The 15,570-nt window shown below is 42.9% G+C and overlaps 2 protein-coding genes across 4 annotated transcripts in view; one reads left to right on the top strand and one right to left on the bottom strand.

Moving 5' to 3' along the window:
• Positions 1 to 12,289, top strand: part of aatka (apoptosis-associated tyrosine kinase a) — a 35,252-nt gene extending 22,963 nt beyond the window's left edge. The window contains exons 3-14 of one of the 2 annotated variants that reach the window (XM_026373783.1): positions 302 to 443; positions 3,377 to 3,456; positions 3,843 to 3,961; positions 4,079 to 4,166; positions 4,291 to 4,424; positions 4,941 to 5,025; positions 5,125 to 5,246; positions 5,459 to 5,608; positions 6,263 to 9,659; positions 9,746 to 9,917; positions 10,018 to 10,221; positions 10,800 to 12,289. In XM_026373783.1, coding sequence (XP_026229568.1) covers positions 302 to 443; positions 3,377 to 3,456; positions 3,843 to 3,961; positions 4,079 to 4,166; positions 4,291 to 4,424; positions 4,941 to 5,025; positions 5,125 to 5,246; positions 5,459 to 5,608; positions 6,263 to 9,659; positions 9,746 to 9,917; positions 10,018 to 10,221; positions 10,800 to 10,828 — 4,722 coding nt within the window. In that variant the 3' untranslated portion in view covers positions 10,829 to 12,289. Of the gene's footprint in view, positions 1 to 301; positions 444 to 2,820; positions 3,049 to 3,376; positions 3,457 to 3,842; positions 3,962 to 4,078; positions 4,167 to 4,290; positions 4,425 to 4,940; positions 5,026 to 5,124; positions 5,247 to 5,458; positions 5,609 to 6,262; positions 9,660 to 9,745; positions 9,918 to 10,017; positions 10,222 to 10,799 lie in introns of those variants that run through there. The other variant, XM_026373863.1, reaches the window with a different exon arrangement.
• A 91-nt stretch (positions 12,290 to 12,380) lies between these two features.
• baiap2a (BAR/IMD domain containing adaptor protein 2a) overlaps positions 12,381 to 15,570 on the bottom strand; it is a 44,254-nt gene continuing 41,064 nt past the window's right edge. Inside the window, exons 14-15 of one of the 2 annotated variants that reach the window (XM_026374039.1) lie at positions 14,419 to 14,461; positions 12,381 to 13,926 (exon numbers count right to left, since the gene is read on the bottom strand). In XM_026374039.1, the coding sequence (XP_026229824.1) occupies positions 14,434 to 14,461 (28 nt within the window). In that variant the 3' untranslated portion in view covers positions 12,381 to 13,926; positions 14,419 to 14,433. The remainder of the gene's footprint in view (positions 13,927 to 14,418; positions 14,462 to 15,570) is intronic. The other variant, XM_026373954.1, reaches the window with a different exon arrangement.

Genomic DNA, 15,570 nt, shown 5'->3' with positions numbered 1-15,570 from the left:
GATGAACACAGAAACCACCCCTTCATGCTACGAACACTGGTTTGTACATGTGAGTGTACGTATGTGAGGAGCACAATGAGTTGCTCTGTGCATACAGATTGAATGACGATATGCATCAGTGCGTTCCCTTACATCATCTTTGTAGTGACCCACACAATGTACATGATTTATGTATATGGCTAGGTGGATGTGCCCCAATGCATTTAAATGCTGTAACAGTTGAACCATTGTCTCCCACTGTCTGAGTGCTAGGATGGCCGTGAGTGGATGACTAATCCCAGCGTGTGTGTGTTTGCGCCAGGAGTTTGAAAACACTGAGGGAGAGGAGTACCAGGCAGATCTCTCCGCTCTGACCTCGCCTTCCTCCCAGAATGGCCCCGAAGTCTACATCCTTCCCCTCACTGAGGTGTCCCTGCCTGTCTCCAAACAGCCTGGCAGATCCAGTAAGACACAACACAACACCACCAACACCTGCTTGGACTTTCAATTACCTGTGTTTCCTCGCTTTCTGTTCTCCAGCTTACCGCTTCATCGTTTGTCATTGTTGTTGTTTTTTTTATTCACTCAGTTCTATTGATCAGAATGAGATGAAAAAATCATTTTGTCGAGCTCACTGAGTCAGACAGAGCCTCTTTCATTTCTTATGTCTTGTTTTTCTTACCCCCTCTCTGTCTCTCATCTACATCTGTCCACTGTGTTGCTTATGTGTATATGAAGCCCACTGGAGAGGAAGGAATCTGACCTGACCATGCTCTACACCATTTCTGGAGTGTGTTTTCTTAAATGCATGTTACATTACAATTCCATGAATCCAGTATGACAATACAGGCCAGTATTCCTACTTTACTTCATTCTTACATAATGCAACATTAGTATTTCAGCTTATCATCTTATTTTCCATGATCCTCGCCGGCAATGTCGCAGCCTGTTTGTTTTTCTTCAGGTCACCATGCCAGAATCAGCCTCTTGCGAGAGCGTATGTGCATATGCTTTGTGTATGTGTGCGAATCTAACATAGAAGCCACATCCTGGGTGCTCAAAGTGCCTCTCCCTGTATGACTCACTGGCTGTCTGCGCTGCACTGTGATCAGCCAGAAGGGAGGTGAGTTGGGGCTCAGCATCAAGATGTGAGCTCCAGTAATGATTGGACAAGGCAGCCTCCGGCTTGCAGCCAATCACTAGCTTCCCCTCTGTCCTCCACAGCTACCGCTATATGATTGGTCCAGGTGTTGCAGGGCGAGGAATGGATAAGCGGCAAAAGGAGGCAAACAAAAATGGTTTCCTTCTATGTAAAGACCCCAAATAGGTTCTATTATATATGTTTCAAAACAATAAATCAGTACATACGTTATAAATACTGCCATACTTGTATCTGACAAATATTAAACACATAGACGTGCAAAAAGACTTGAAGTGTAACACAAGACAGAACATTACATTACAATTATCATGTCATTAAACTACAGGTCACAGACTCCTCTATGACTAGTAACAGCATGAACGTTATAAATGGTCCACCCCCACACTAACATACGCACATTGAAAAAGTGCATAGTGATTGCGCGTTGAACACAACCGCAGTCGTATAGTCTATACGCTAACCATGAATGGTGCGTTCTATATGAGCCACAGGCATATAAACACAAAGCACAGCGTTTGCCGTTGATTTAACAGTCCTGCTTTTCACTTGTTGCTCTAGTCTGTTATTCAAAGGTCATGTAAAGCCTCCAAACCCACAACAGAGGCTTGTTACACTGAAGTCAGTCATTTCATGAGCCTAGAGATTCTCCAGTCCCTTTGGACCCTGCCATCTTCTCTGGGAATGCCACGAGTGGGATAGGAATGCACAGTCACACTCACACATCGCATTTAGAAGAATACCGCATTATATTTTCTCTCTCCCCATTAGGGAAGGGTAGTGGAGGCTCGAGGGATGGGCTGGAGAAGTGTGGGTCTCTTATCACCGTGACAACCTCTGCCCAGCGTTCCAGTGGAGAATGGGCCTTGTGTGTGTCTGCATAGCAGTGTGTGCGTGTCTGTGTGTGTGTTTGGTGCACTGGGTACCAGGAGACGCAGCGCGAGCGTGTGAGTGAGCGAGCCAAACAATGACCCTGATTTAGGCTGACTGGGCAGTGGGTGAACATCAGGCCGGGCTGAAATGTCCGTGGAACTCACCAGTGGAGGACTTGCATTATGGGCAAAATACAGTGAGACTACTGTGACAGAATGAGAAGAGATAGGGGAAAGGTGGTGGCATGCACCAGGACCTAAGAGTGGGGAGGGGATGCTTGAGATAGGGGTGGTGCATGTGTATGAGAGAGGTCTTTTTTTCGCATGTGACAGAGCAGTGTTTGTGTCTTATTTGGCTGAGGAATGCTGCTGTCCTGGGTGACAGGGGGTATTATGTGGGCCTCATGTCACTATTGGGTGTCTTGAAGCTGCACGCTGTGCTGGCGTGTCAAACGGCACACTACCAACATGTGTGACGGTCACATCGGGCGCGATACCACAAAATGACCAGAAGATCTTCAGTCAGAGCTTGAGTTGTTGGCAGATCGTCTACCTTCAAGTTGAGTTGGCTTGGTGTACTGTAGATTTAAATGTAGTCTGTATATAGGATCTGAAGCCTTCAGTGTTTGCCTTGCAGCTGGACAGCACTAGCCGAGGACAGTATGTGTGTTTGTGTGTGTCCCAGTTGGAGGATGAGCTCGGTGCAGACGGGGAGAGGCAGCGTGGCAAGCTTGTTCAGCTGTGCGAGGGCTCGGAGGGTTAAATCCTGCCGGGGCTCTCACACGCACACACACTGCGACCATGGGCTTTTTCTCACATACACACAATGAGGCTAGGATGCCTGGGGTTGGACCTGGGGCCACGGGCTCTCAGTTCTCACACTCTGAAACAGTATTGCAGCCCTGCTTCGGACTCAGAGTTAGTCCTTGTCACGGTGTTAAGAGTGGCTGGCCGCTCTGCTGCTCCATCATCATCATCATCATCATCTTTCCACTCTCCATCAACAGCTTCATTAGTGAAATATGAGGATTCGTGGAGGTATTTGATCTTGTACACGACTTTGTAGAATAGTGCTATTTCACTAGTACATGTATATATGCCTTTCTTTTACTAAAAGCATTATTTAATGTGGTTGGAAAGCAATAAGTGTTCATTTTTATCACATAAGAACTGTCTTTTTTTGTTTCTCTACATCGTATGGCTTCTAGACTTTCTATTTTATTGTCATTTACTTTGCTCACTGTATTAAAAATCTTTCCTTTTAGAAATAATCTTTCTTCTCCTAATCACTTCTTCCCAACCACTGCACTCTGAATGTTTCTTCTGTCTAAAAGCAATGTTATGTCTTTCTTACTTTTCCTCACAGTCCAGCTGCTGAAATCATCAGACCTTGGCCGCCATAGTTTGCTCTATCTGAAGGAGATTGGACATGGCTGGTTTGGCAAGGTAAAACTTTTTTTTTTAAAACATAGATGCAGTATTATGGTCTTTAATTACTCATCATCATTAGCTTTTATTGTCTCAACTGCATCCATTGCACTGACTGTTCTCTAAAGTGCTGTATACTCTGCATGGAATGCAAGGAAAATTTGATGATGATGTCTTTTGAGCGAGGCTAATCTTTTGCAGGGTCGAGGGAGAGGAGTTGAAATTCATAATCACAATAAACCCCTTACAGTTTTCTGTGCTACTATAATGCTTCCTAGATTTGCTCATGGTCCGTTCCCATTCCTACGCTTTCTCACATTGTAACTGCAAGTTAATGCTGGATGTACAGCACGAGTTTGGTATATACGTTTGACTACAGTCTCTCGCCTGTTTATACTTCTTAGGTTCTGCTGGGTGAGGTCAGTTCAGGTCTCAGCACCACCCAGGTGGTGGTGAAGGAGCTGAAGGCCAGTGCCAGTGTCCAAGATCAGATGCAGTTCCTGGAGGAGGTCCAGCCATACCGGTCAGTTCGCTGAAACATTAGAGATCATGCAGCATCTACCCATAGCAAAAAAAACTATGGAAGCTAATAATCATTATTAGTATGTCATACCTACTTAAATCCTGTTTCATCTTCCAGAACCCTCCAACACCCTGCCCTGCTGCAGTGTTTGGCACAGTGCTCTGAGGTTACTCCTTACTTGCTGGTCATGGAATTTTGCCCTCTGGTGGGACATGGTTTATTGATCACTCCTTGACTTGTACCGTATTATTTCCCTGTTAGTGTGTTTGCAGTGTTATTACTGAATTTACATTTTAAGTTCACATATTACTTATATTTTCTCCTGTCAGGGTGATCTGAAAAGTTACCTCCGCAGTTGTCGGATAGCTGATGCTGAGACTCCTGACCCTTTGATCCTCCAGCGAATGGCATGTGACATAGCATCGGGACTTCTGCATCTTCACAAATACAACTTTATACACAGGTACTGAACGGAAGCCTTCCCAACTCTACATACATTAATCAACTTGACCATTAAAGGTCTTTGAAAGGAGGAATCCATGTGAAAGGTTTTTGTGCCCCCTGCTGGCCTCTCCCTGCAACAACATCCTGGTGCTGCCTGAGTAGTTGTCACAAAACTCCAGCATCAGTGATTTTGTTGCTGGGGGCGAGCCCCTCTCGCTCTCTCTGCGCCATGCGGTGGCTGCCATAGCAACCAGTGAGTGAACACAAGGCTGAAAAGCTGCCCTGTTTGTTCAGGAGGTGAGAAAAAAAAAAGACTTAGTTTAGCCTGTGTTTTACATTGTCAGGTGAAAAGAAAGCACGTCTTGCTGCACCTTAATAAAAGCTGTGACTACAGGTGAATTGTAATCTAGTGAAATATTTTAATTGAAAAAAATAGCCACAGAATATACTGACAATATTATATATAGTGTATGTTTATGTACCATAGTTGCATTGTTTTAGAGAAGTTAATATGAGGGTTTTATTCCTCCTACAGTGACCTGGCCTTACGAAACTGCTTGCTAACTTCAGAAATATCAGTTAAGATTGGGGACTACGGCCTTTCTCACAGCAGATACAAGGTCACACTTTTTTTTGTCTTTTGGTAAAGTCACGATTTTTATAGTCGTGCTTTCATTTGACCTTTTATGAGTAATCGCTTATGTATTTTTATTCTATAGGATGACTATTATGTAACACAGGACCAGATTTGGGTGCCCCTGCGCTGGATTGCACCTGAGCTCATAGACGAGGTTCATGGAAACCTGTTGGTGGTCGACCAAACTAAAAGCAGCAACATATGGTGAGGCATTCAGAGAGTGATATACATATCAAACAGCTTGTATAGATTCAGTTTTAGCTCACATACTGCATTACGCTTTCTTGATTTGCATACTTTCATTGCGAATCTTCTTTGGAAATGTACAAAGATACTACATCATAAAGAAGGCTATGATATGAAAACGTCTGTCATGTGTGATATTGCACTCTTAATTATTTCTCTGCCTGTTCTAGGTCACTGGGGGTGACTATGTGGGAGCTCTTTGAGCTGGGAAACCAGCCGTACAGACACTACTCTGACAGACAGGTGCTGACATATACTGTGAAGGAACAGCAACTCAAACTACCCAAACCTCAACTCCATTTCCCCCTGGCTGAACGCTGGTGAGACATAGCTGCCTGTCCATATACTCAGGAAGACATACAATAGGATGACACTAGGGATGATGACACTTAGACATTACCGGGCCTTCAAATCTCACTGACTAATTAATTTCTAACTAGTGCATCTTGTTTTTAAGATCGGTTTGTGCTTGTGGTGGCGCACCAGGTTACTGTACCAGCGTTTCTCTTTGCTAGCAAGAGCAGATGATCAATACCCTTTCTATTCTTTATGATCCCCATGGGCTTGACCTGAGTTGAATCACTTCATTAATCTTTACCTGGGAAGCCAGCCAAATATTGGTTTTATTTCTTTATTTTTCATTCAATTTGTTCTGCACTAAATTAAACATACTTGCCAACAATATGGAGACATAGACACGGACACACAAGGAGGAATGTGAACGTATTTTAACCATGTCATCAGAAGCCCTGCTTTTCTCTTTGTTCTTGGTTAGTGTCATACAAGTGTTAGGTGTTTTTAGAAAGTGCTGACTTCAAAAGTTCTCCTTTATAATGCTTCAGTATTTAATTAGAAGCTGTTATTTTACTTCTGCCTATTATTTCCTCTTTTAAATAAACAAATAACATATATTTTCAGTGTATTCATACAAACATAAGGACTCATTAAATTTCTCTTGTCTCTGTTCTTTCCAGGTATGAGGTAATGCAGTTCTGCTGGCTCCAGCCAGAGCTGAGACCCAGCAGTGAGGAGGTACACCTTCTGGTGACATACTTGTGTGCCAAAGGCTCCAGTGAGGCTGAGGAAGACTTTGAACATCGCTGGAATGCTTTAAGACCTAACCTCCTTGGTAGCACCACTCACACAGCTACATCCACAGCCCTAGTCCTGACCCCTACCACTGCTTCAGCTGATGCAGCTGATGCAGATCAATCTCAGGCAGTGGAGCTGGCCTCTTCTGCCTCATCTTCCTTCCCTCTCCTGGAGCACATCTCTGATGGTTTCCAGTCTGACACAGGAGACGACCTACTGACTGTTACAGAGACCAGCCAAGGTCTCAACTTTGAGTACAAGTGGGAGCAGGCTCGAGCTGAGCAGCCCTACTGCTCTTCCTCAACCAGTGGACCACTAGGTCAGGGGAACCCCCATTACCAGGATATTTATTATTCAAGCAAAGGGAGCACCTCAGGGGGCTGCAAGACTGACAGCCTTACCTCAGGCATATCCCCATCTTATTATGAACCTGAACACCCAGGTGTGGTCCCAGTGTTGAGTGCCCACAGCCCTTCAGTCAGCAGTGAGTATTATATTCGTATAGAGGAGCCAGTAGAGTGTAACATCCACCTGGATGACAGTGTTGTGGACTACAGCCCAGGATTGGAGGCAAGCAACAGCAGGTTTTCCTCTGAAAGTCGGACTGGTTCATCGGTGGCGCAGCCCAGTGCCTACTGGTCAGCTGCTGAAAACACCAGATCTACTAACTATGACTCTGATTCAAGCCCCACTGTCCAACTAACCATGGAACCACTGCTGAGACACTCATCCAGCATCGATCCTGTAAAGTTAGCTCACTCCCACAACTGCTTGTCATCCAATCAGGATTGCACAACCTTCTGTGAACAGTCATACAAGACGTGTGACCAGTCGTGTCGTACTGACCTGGACACATCACCAGAGTCCCAGTCAAACCTTGTCCACCCAGTGGGACAGTTAGAAAGTACACGCAGTCTGTCACAAGCAGTCAGCAGCCCCAGCTTAGGGTTCTGTGATCCTTTCCTTGAAGCGAGCACAGGTTGTAGCATGGTTAATGAAAGTTGCCATTATGTGATGGGTCCCCTCAGAAAGACAATATCAATTGTTAACCACATTAGCATTGATGTAGGAACAGACGACGGCCTGCTGGTGGGCCAGCGGCAAGGTGAACACATTGAGGATGATCTTTTCTCTGAGGGAGAGGCCAGTAACTGGACCTCAAACCATTCAGCAAACAATAATAGCCTTAGCTTTGACAGCAGGCATACAGGCAGTGGGCATGACAGCTATCTGGACCCTCAATCTAACACAACACAATTATGGCCTTTAACCAAGGCCACCACCAGAACCTTCCAGAGCACCAGGTGTTCCAGCACTTTAGAGGCAGGAGTAGGAGACTCGGATTGTGAGGCTGCTAGCAAGCCCACTGAGTTGTGCTCATATATTCACTTGTGTCACAAAGAAGGAGATGAAGCTGCCAGTCAAGTGGAAATAAATGTGACTGCGAAAAATCTAAGAAACAATGACTCTCTTACCAGCTCAAGTATTAATGCCAGAGGTGCACAGAGTGGAAAAGTGGAAGGAAAATGTGAGAAGCAGTTGTTGCACAATGGAGAGAGACTGTTCTCCCAGCCTAAGATGATACCTGACACAAGCCATATGAAGTCGTCGTCCTCTTTCAAGGATCCTCAGACTGGCCAAACAGGATCCAAATCTGACAAGCAGAGGGGTCACATCTGGGAGGAGGTTTCTGCAGGAATGTCTGTTGCTCTGGGAGACAACAGGCTAAACTACACTGAGACATCAGAAAGAAGCAGATTGGATAGCGGAGTGGGTGTCAGGGAATCAAGCATTAGCCTGGTTGAGCTTGGCGACTACAGTGAGGATGATGATGATGACATTACCGATATAACGTCAGGTATCTTTGCCGACTTCAACCTAGATTATGCTGAGGTAGAGGAAGAAGAGCTGAGTCCGCTGAAGAATCCAGAGGGAACTCCTGAATCCGTAGACACCATTAACCTGTCGTCATCCATGGCGAGCACCTGTGATCAGGCCTTTAGCCCCGATCCTTTCAATACCCCCATCCTGCCCAAATCGCTGGACAGTGGCTATGACACAGAGAACAATGAATCTCCAGAGTTTCTCTTCAAGGAGCTTGGAGATGTCCGAGCCGGTGAAATGAGTCCCAGGCTGGGTGGAGAACCACAACTTGTCCTGCAGGTGGATTTAGGTCAGGGGCTGTGCACGTCCACCAGCAATTCAGAGCTACCGCCCTCCCAGTTAAAGGGCCTGGCTGATAAAAACCCATATAGAGACTCTGCCTACTTTTCTGACTATGATGCTGAAAATGAGAAGAGCCCTCAAGAAGAAGGGAGTAAGTTCTTTGCGGGTCCAAGTACCCATGACTTTGATGCTGACAAATTGAGCTGTATCAGAGATGATGCTCCGATCCAAAGGCAATTCAATAACGAAGAACATTCAACATATCTGAGACTCAGCAAAAGTTGTCGCTCAGAGACTGACCCTAGGTCACCACACCTTCTTCCCACCCCTGGGTTGTCCATGCTGTCACCATTCCCTCCACAGATGGGCGGCTGCCTGACCAAAGAGTCAGCCCCCGCAGATGACGATCTCGGGTTGGAAACAGAGCACTCAGGAGAGGAGCCTTCCTCAGAGCTCAGCACATCAATTGGGTCTGAAGCCTCTACCACTGTTCAAGAGGCCTCAGCTAACAATGAGGAGAGTAACCAGAGGGCAGAAGACTGCTCTCCTGTCCAGTCTTTGAATTCTGAATCCACCATAAATGAATACAGAGACGAGGTCCCCGAAGAGAATGAAAAGGGTGATGGATCCACAGAGGAAGAGGAGTTGCCTGAATTCAGTCGTGCCAAGGATGAAACGGAGAACAGAGGCGAGGGGGTGAGAATAAATGAGGAGGATTTTGAGGACATAGATGCAGAGGAATGCGACTCACAGGACAGTCTATGCGAAGAATCCAACGGGCCCGTTGACCTGTCCACTTCTTCGTCATTGTTGGAGCTGTGTGGAGAAGACGTACGAGCGCCACTGGAGGAGGCGGAGGATGAAGATGACTCTGATGACAGCGACTCTGATGAAGAATTGAGGACCTACAACATCCAAGATGAAGACAGCGAGGAGAGTGAGGAGGATTTCACCACAGTGCCAGTGGTGGTAAGCGACTGCAGCAGAGCCAGACACCTCCGCAGTCTCCTGAAGATGCCCACCCTGCTCACCCAGTCGTTCTGTGACGAGTTAGAGAGGAAGAAAAAGGCAGTGTCGTTTTTCGATGATGTTACAGTATTCCTTTTTGACCAGGTATGTTAATTAGTAAAAAATGTGCAATATAGTTTACTAATGATTAATTCTTTTATATAATGATTATTTTTGTTGTTGTGTTTCAGGAGAGTCCCACCGGAGAGCTCGCTGACTTTGCCTTCTCCACAGGAACAGAGTCCAGTGCGCAGGAATGTTCAGAGGAAGACGACCAGCCGCAACCTAACCCTAATCTTGATGTTCAATCCTGTGAAACGTTCTGTGTCTCTGAGGAAAAAGATGGAAGCCTCTCAAATGATGGTGAGTTTGTCAAGGGCCTTAAACACTACCCATCATGATTCATCCAGGTCATTCACTGAGTACCACTACTGTAATTATGACTCTGTATGTTTGCTTTCAGGTGGTGGTTGTGAATGGGAAGACACCCTTCCATTTGTGCTCCACGCCTCATCACCTGAGACCATCCCTGAGCCTCAGTCCTCACCCACATCCATCGCCAACAGTCCTGAAGCTCCTAAACCTGCAGCTGTAGCACTTAACCGTTTTATGGTCTCACGATTCTCAATCACACACGTCTCCGACGCCCATCAGGGCTCAGAACCAGGTCTGTAGTAAATGTCTTTATCAATGAATATGACGGCCTCTTCTAAAATTTCTATTTGATCAAAATGTTATGTTTCAAATACAGAACAGCAAAAAAAAATATCTATTTGAAAATACCAAGTCTAGGTTTAGGTTATACGGCTTATATGGTTCACTTTGGAAATGTTGCCTTTTATTTGTGGAGCTTGTAAAATTTGTGGGAACTATACAAACATAATTAGTGAAGAAATATTTTGGCACATATTTGTACATACTGAGCCTAAAGATGGTCTGTGACAAAGTGAATTAGTGAGTGGTCTAAAGAAACAACTGTACAATATGACACCTTGTGTTTCAAAGTGGTACTACAGTCCCAAATCAAAATACTGGACAGCGTTGTTTCCTTCACACTCGTGAAACATTAAACTTTGATAATGACAAGCGACGATAATCGTTTCATAATAATAAATCAGTGGCCTATGACCTGTTTTCTTTCTGAAACTGAACTACTGTAATTTATTGTCACTGATGTGTGTCATTTTTTGTTTATGTAGTCTCCACTGTAAAATTACTTATTTCCAAAACAATTATTTCCCACAGGGAACAGTGAAGATGGTCCAAAAGACTGAGAGAGACCCATGGATTGACGGGAGGAGGATGTTTAGTCCTTCTCAACACAGAAAGCAGCATTATTATATCTAGATGTTTTAAAGAGTTTTATTTTTATCAACGTTTCGGGCCTCTGACCCTGGTGACCCTTTATGAGACAGTGCCTCATACTGTAGTGAAACACCCTTGATGATTTGCACACTTTGTTTATTTTAATTTAGTGATGGGGAAAATATAAAGATATAACTGCTGGATATAAAATAATTTGCAGAAGGAATAATGATCAGTATACTAGTTTTAACATGTAGTCCATTACACTAACTTTTGAAGAAAGAAAATACAAGAATTGACAGGTTTCCTAGCTGCTCCTCTCATCGGTTGCCTCGGCCTGTCTGCTCACCATACATCTGGTATCTTTAAAGACTGTTACAATGATGCTTGATGATTGTTGCACAAGGAGCTACAGTGGATTCCCAAACACAAAATCAGTCTCTCTTAACAGTAACGAGTGGCGGTGATTGAAATCGTGATGTGGCTGATGTGTTGATGGAAACATACTGTGATACAGGAGAGTTACAGTATCATCACCACTTAACCTAGTTAATAATGACCTGCAGTTTAAAGTATGACTACAGTTACCATATCTCTCTGAAGCACTTTGTATAGCCAAAACCGGGTCTTTATTTGTATGGAACTGTTGCTCTACACTTTCCCATCCTGGAATGAGCTGTCTGAACATATTCCATATTTTTGTTTGTCCACACAGCCAGCTGAAGGTTCATTTTATTTTGTGGCATTTTAGCTTTGGTAAAACTACATTTCATCAGCAACAGTGACACCAAAAGAAATGCTGAGGGCGTTCCCTCACAATTCAGCGGTGTCACGTCAACATGCCAGTCATAAATGTTGAATGTCAGTTATGATCTTTATGCATCTTTTTCTACATGTATGTATTGTCCATAGTGTCATACACAGTGTATTCTATTATGGTTGTGCTGAATGCCCAGGTGTAAGGTGTTACTCTACCCCCCCTCTTCAAAATAAAGAAAAAAAAAAAGGTAAAAAAATAAAACATTCAAAATAGGACACATCTCACATACAGTATTGTATGAATGTTCTATCAACATGTAGCAGGTAGCTTGACTTGAATTACTACTGCTGTATTGACGGCTCCCTCCCCCTCTCCATCAAAGTACTTCAAAGTGCCAATTCTAAAGTATTTCCTCTCACCTTGCCTTTTAAGTTACGCAAGAAGACAAAATGATGCACATGTTTTTTTGTACAGCCGTTCAAAACGATGCAATCCAGGATGATAGTCTCTCAAATTTGCCAAAGAGATATTTCAAAGCCCATTGGCGATAAAGTGACAGACACCCTCTGGAGAAGGTTAGGTGGGTTGTTCTATGCACCGGTAGTAACATGTTTGCTGTTTCCATTTCTCCCCTCACTCCCGGCTATTGTACTATCCCAAACAAATAAATCCAAATACTTTTTCCTCTCTTGTGTCTGTGATCTGTTCATCTGCATGTGATAAAAAAAAACAAGCACAAAAAAATTTGACAAGACAACACATAAAATTATGACGTTTGTGCCCATTTAGATTTATTTTGGACAAGATAATTTATATGTACTTTCTGTACAGTACAGATATAATACAAACAGGGACGACAAAGGTGAGAAACAGACAAATAAGAGCTATATAAAAATAAAAACAGAAAAGAAACTTGGTGCCCCAATAAGCTGTGAAGTAGAGTGTGATCATATCACGCAGTGTAAAGGACTCACCCAAGGAATATATTTTTTTTAATTATGTAACTGATTTATAAAAAGGCATCTGTAACTCATTCATACACCCATAAACATCTTTGCTTTTGTTTTGTAATACACTTTGACTATTATCACCAATGCCAGTCTAGCGGTTGGGATAGTAATGAAAGAGTATACTGTAAATAAATGTCTCTGTCATAATAATACTGAGAACAAATGATCAAAAGCTATGATAATACTGTACCTTATCTGACAAGCTACCACCCCATCAAAGCTTAAAAAAAAAAAAAAAAAAAAAACACCCATCATTTATACACTGTATTTTATCTCCTGGCTATCTGACAGCTTAGATATCACCGAAATTCAAAAAGAATAGCTATTCTAAATATTCTTGTATTACTTCCGGGGGTTTGCGAATGCACTGTACTGGAGCTTGCTAAGCATAAAAATAAGGAAATAATCCCACTGATATTTTAAGGAGTACAAAAAATAATAATAAGAAGAATAGTAATAATACAACTGTGATGCTTAAGTCATTAAACCAGTTTAAAGAGTGATTGTAACGAAGCCTATATTTAAACAAACAAAGAAAAAAAGTAGAAGGCACAGTTCCCACATTGAAAATGGGCATACTGTATCACAACTAACAAAAACATAGTACTATTAATCACTTAACAGCAGAATTACAGGCTACTCACCAACTCTCCAGCTGTATTTAACTGTGGCGCCATCCAGTCTTTGTCTACAGTGTGTATTACAGTGACACACTGAAAAATTGTTACCAGCCAGCTAATATTCACCCTCAAGCTTCAAGCTTTAAACAACTAATGCAAAGTGTGCCTTTACTGCCCAATAACATAAATAATCCTCAAATGAAATTTACAGTGTATAGTGTTAAAGAGAAGTCCCGTAGTAGAAGTGCAGATAAATAATAATGTGACAGCTAAAACCTATATACCATACCTTACCTGCAGCAAGTGTGATCTAAGTAACTAATAAAATCTACTGTCTCAGCCCGCATTTGAATATTCAAGCTGAGACGTCCAATGTTTGTTTCATGATTATTAATTGGAGATTCTCCGAGTAGATTCCCCACAGCAAAAGAAACTAAATTCATATTAGTGTAAAGTCCTTGTTGAGTCTTTTCACCCCGGTCACATTTCTGTGCCCTCTTTGCAAAAAAACACACATCACACAACTCAAATGTGCCGCTGTTAGCTATATTCTTTCTCTCCTTAAGAAAATAAGAGCCTGTGATTGGACAAAAGAGACAGCAGATCTCTAGTAGAAGATGGGCGCAGACCGGTCATCATTGAAGGTGGGCCGGAGGTAGACCTCCAGGGAACGGTCACTGTGGGGAGAGGAGGGGTGGGGCAAGGAACAGTGACAGTTAAGGTGAAAATGGTAAACATCTAGAGTAGAGAGAGTAATCACACCCAAAGAAATGTGCCTTCCTAAAGTTTTGCTTCTTAGAGTAATTTGTGGTATCTATTGTGAGTTTTAGCAAGCATGTAGTGAGAGAACGCCAATGAAATAATAAAATAAAAAAGAGGAAAACAGCTTTGCAATAGGCATGCATGCAGAGTTAGTGTCTTCTCTGTATGATACTGTGTTAGACACAGAAACATATCATCCGTAACTCTTTTACAACCAAAGGCCGGTTGGACTGGCAGAACCATATGGTGCTGCATCCATGGAGGCCAAAGGACAGAAAAGACCAGTGGTTCCCAGCATCCTACCGCAGCCAGACAGCCAATGACAGCAGAGAAAACCACGCAGTAATAGGGAAAAGGTAAAGAAAAGTAATTGGTTGGCTGAAAGGCAATGGAGGCTGGTGACTTACGGATGTCCTGTTCCCTCAGAACCGGGACAATTCTGGACCCAAACTGGAAGGTAAAGAGAACCTTTGGGTTTGAATGGCTCATCTCTCAGATCATGCATGGGTCACATTTTGTAAAGACACTGCTGGTTAGTTTGATGCAAGATGAACATACAGTAGGTTGATAATAATAACTGTAACCGAAATGAGAGATGGAAAACAGAAGTACACATTTCATGCTCAACATGCCTACGGTAGTACGGTACTGTGTGCTCCATCTCGAATCCTTAACTATGTGTCTGCAGCTCTGTTTAGTGAACATACTGTACATGTTACTATGCAATGCAATCAACAGGCAGGTGTTCTATAACCCAAACACAAAACTCAAACCCAAGCCAAAAAAATGTGCAAGATGCATCCCAAAACGAAATACAAAAGGTAAGCAGGCAGGCAGATACTCACAATAAGCGTACTCTACACCACACACACACACACACACACACACACTTTTTTCCACAGTGACAAAGAGCACCGCACAGATGATACGGTTGTTACTGGAGGAGGGTTAAGGATGCATGCCCGAGGACACAGGTGTGGCTCGAAATGAAACAAGTAAAGGAAAAGGGGGAACTAATTTGAACATTTAAGGTAAAAAACAAACAAACAAACAATCAGTTCTGAGCCGTAGTGTTGAAACATGAAAAATATTCAACAAAACTGAGACTATGACTGTCACTGACAGAACAGATTTCTTGTCAGACCAGACTGTTTATTAATATATAGATGTTTTATTTAGAATACCTTTGTAAAAAGTCACCATACATTCAAGGTCTTTTTTTTTTTTAGTATGACATTTTCTGGTTTCCCTCCACAGCATGCATAAAGTAAACACTTTAACTAACCAGTTTCTCAATGTTTCTGCAAATATTTCGTTTTTACAAGGACATTAAGTATTTTTTTAAAAGAAAAGACCAAACTACATAGCCACTCAGGGAATACAATCATAAATAACACTGAGAGCTGCAAAAGCCATGGTTGTCGTTGAACCTAAAACTAATTCACAGCTTCTTTTTTTATTATTATTGGAGAAAACTCAACAAAAGAGCAAAGACCCCTCCAAGCTCACTGTATCTTCAGAAAAGAGACCAAACTGAAAGTTACTGGCATGAGGCATTT

This window comes from Anabas testudineus, chromosome 8 (genome assembly GCF_900324465.2).
Source record: "Anabas testudineus chromosome 8, fAnaTes1.2, whole genome shotgun sequence".
Taxonomy (NCBI): domain Eukaryota; kingdom Metazoa; phylum Chordata; class Actinopteri; order Anabantiformes; family Anabantidae; genus Anabas; species Anabas testudineus.
Note: the sequence above shows the minus strand (reverse complement) of the source record. Positions and strands in the feature narration are given on the sequence as shown.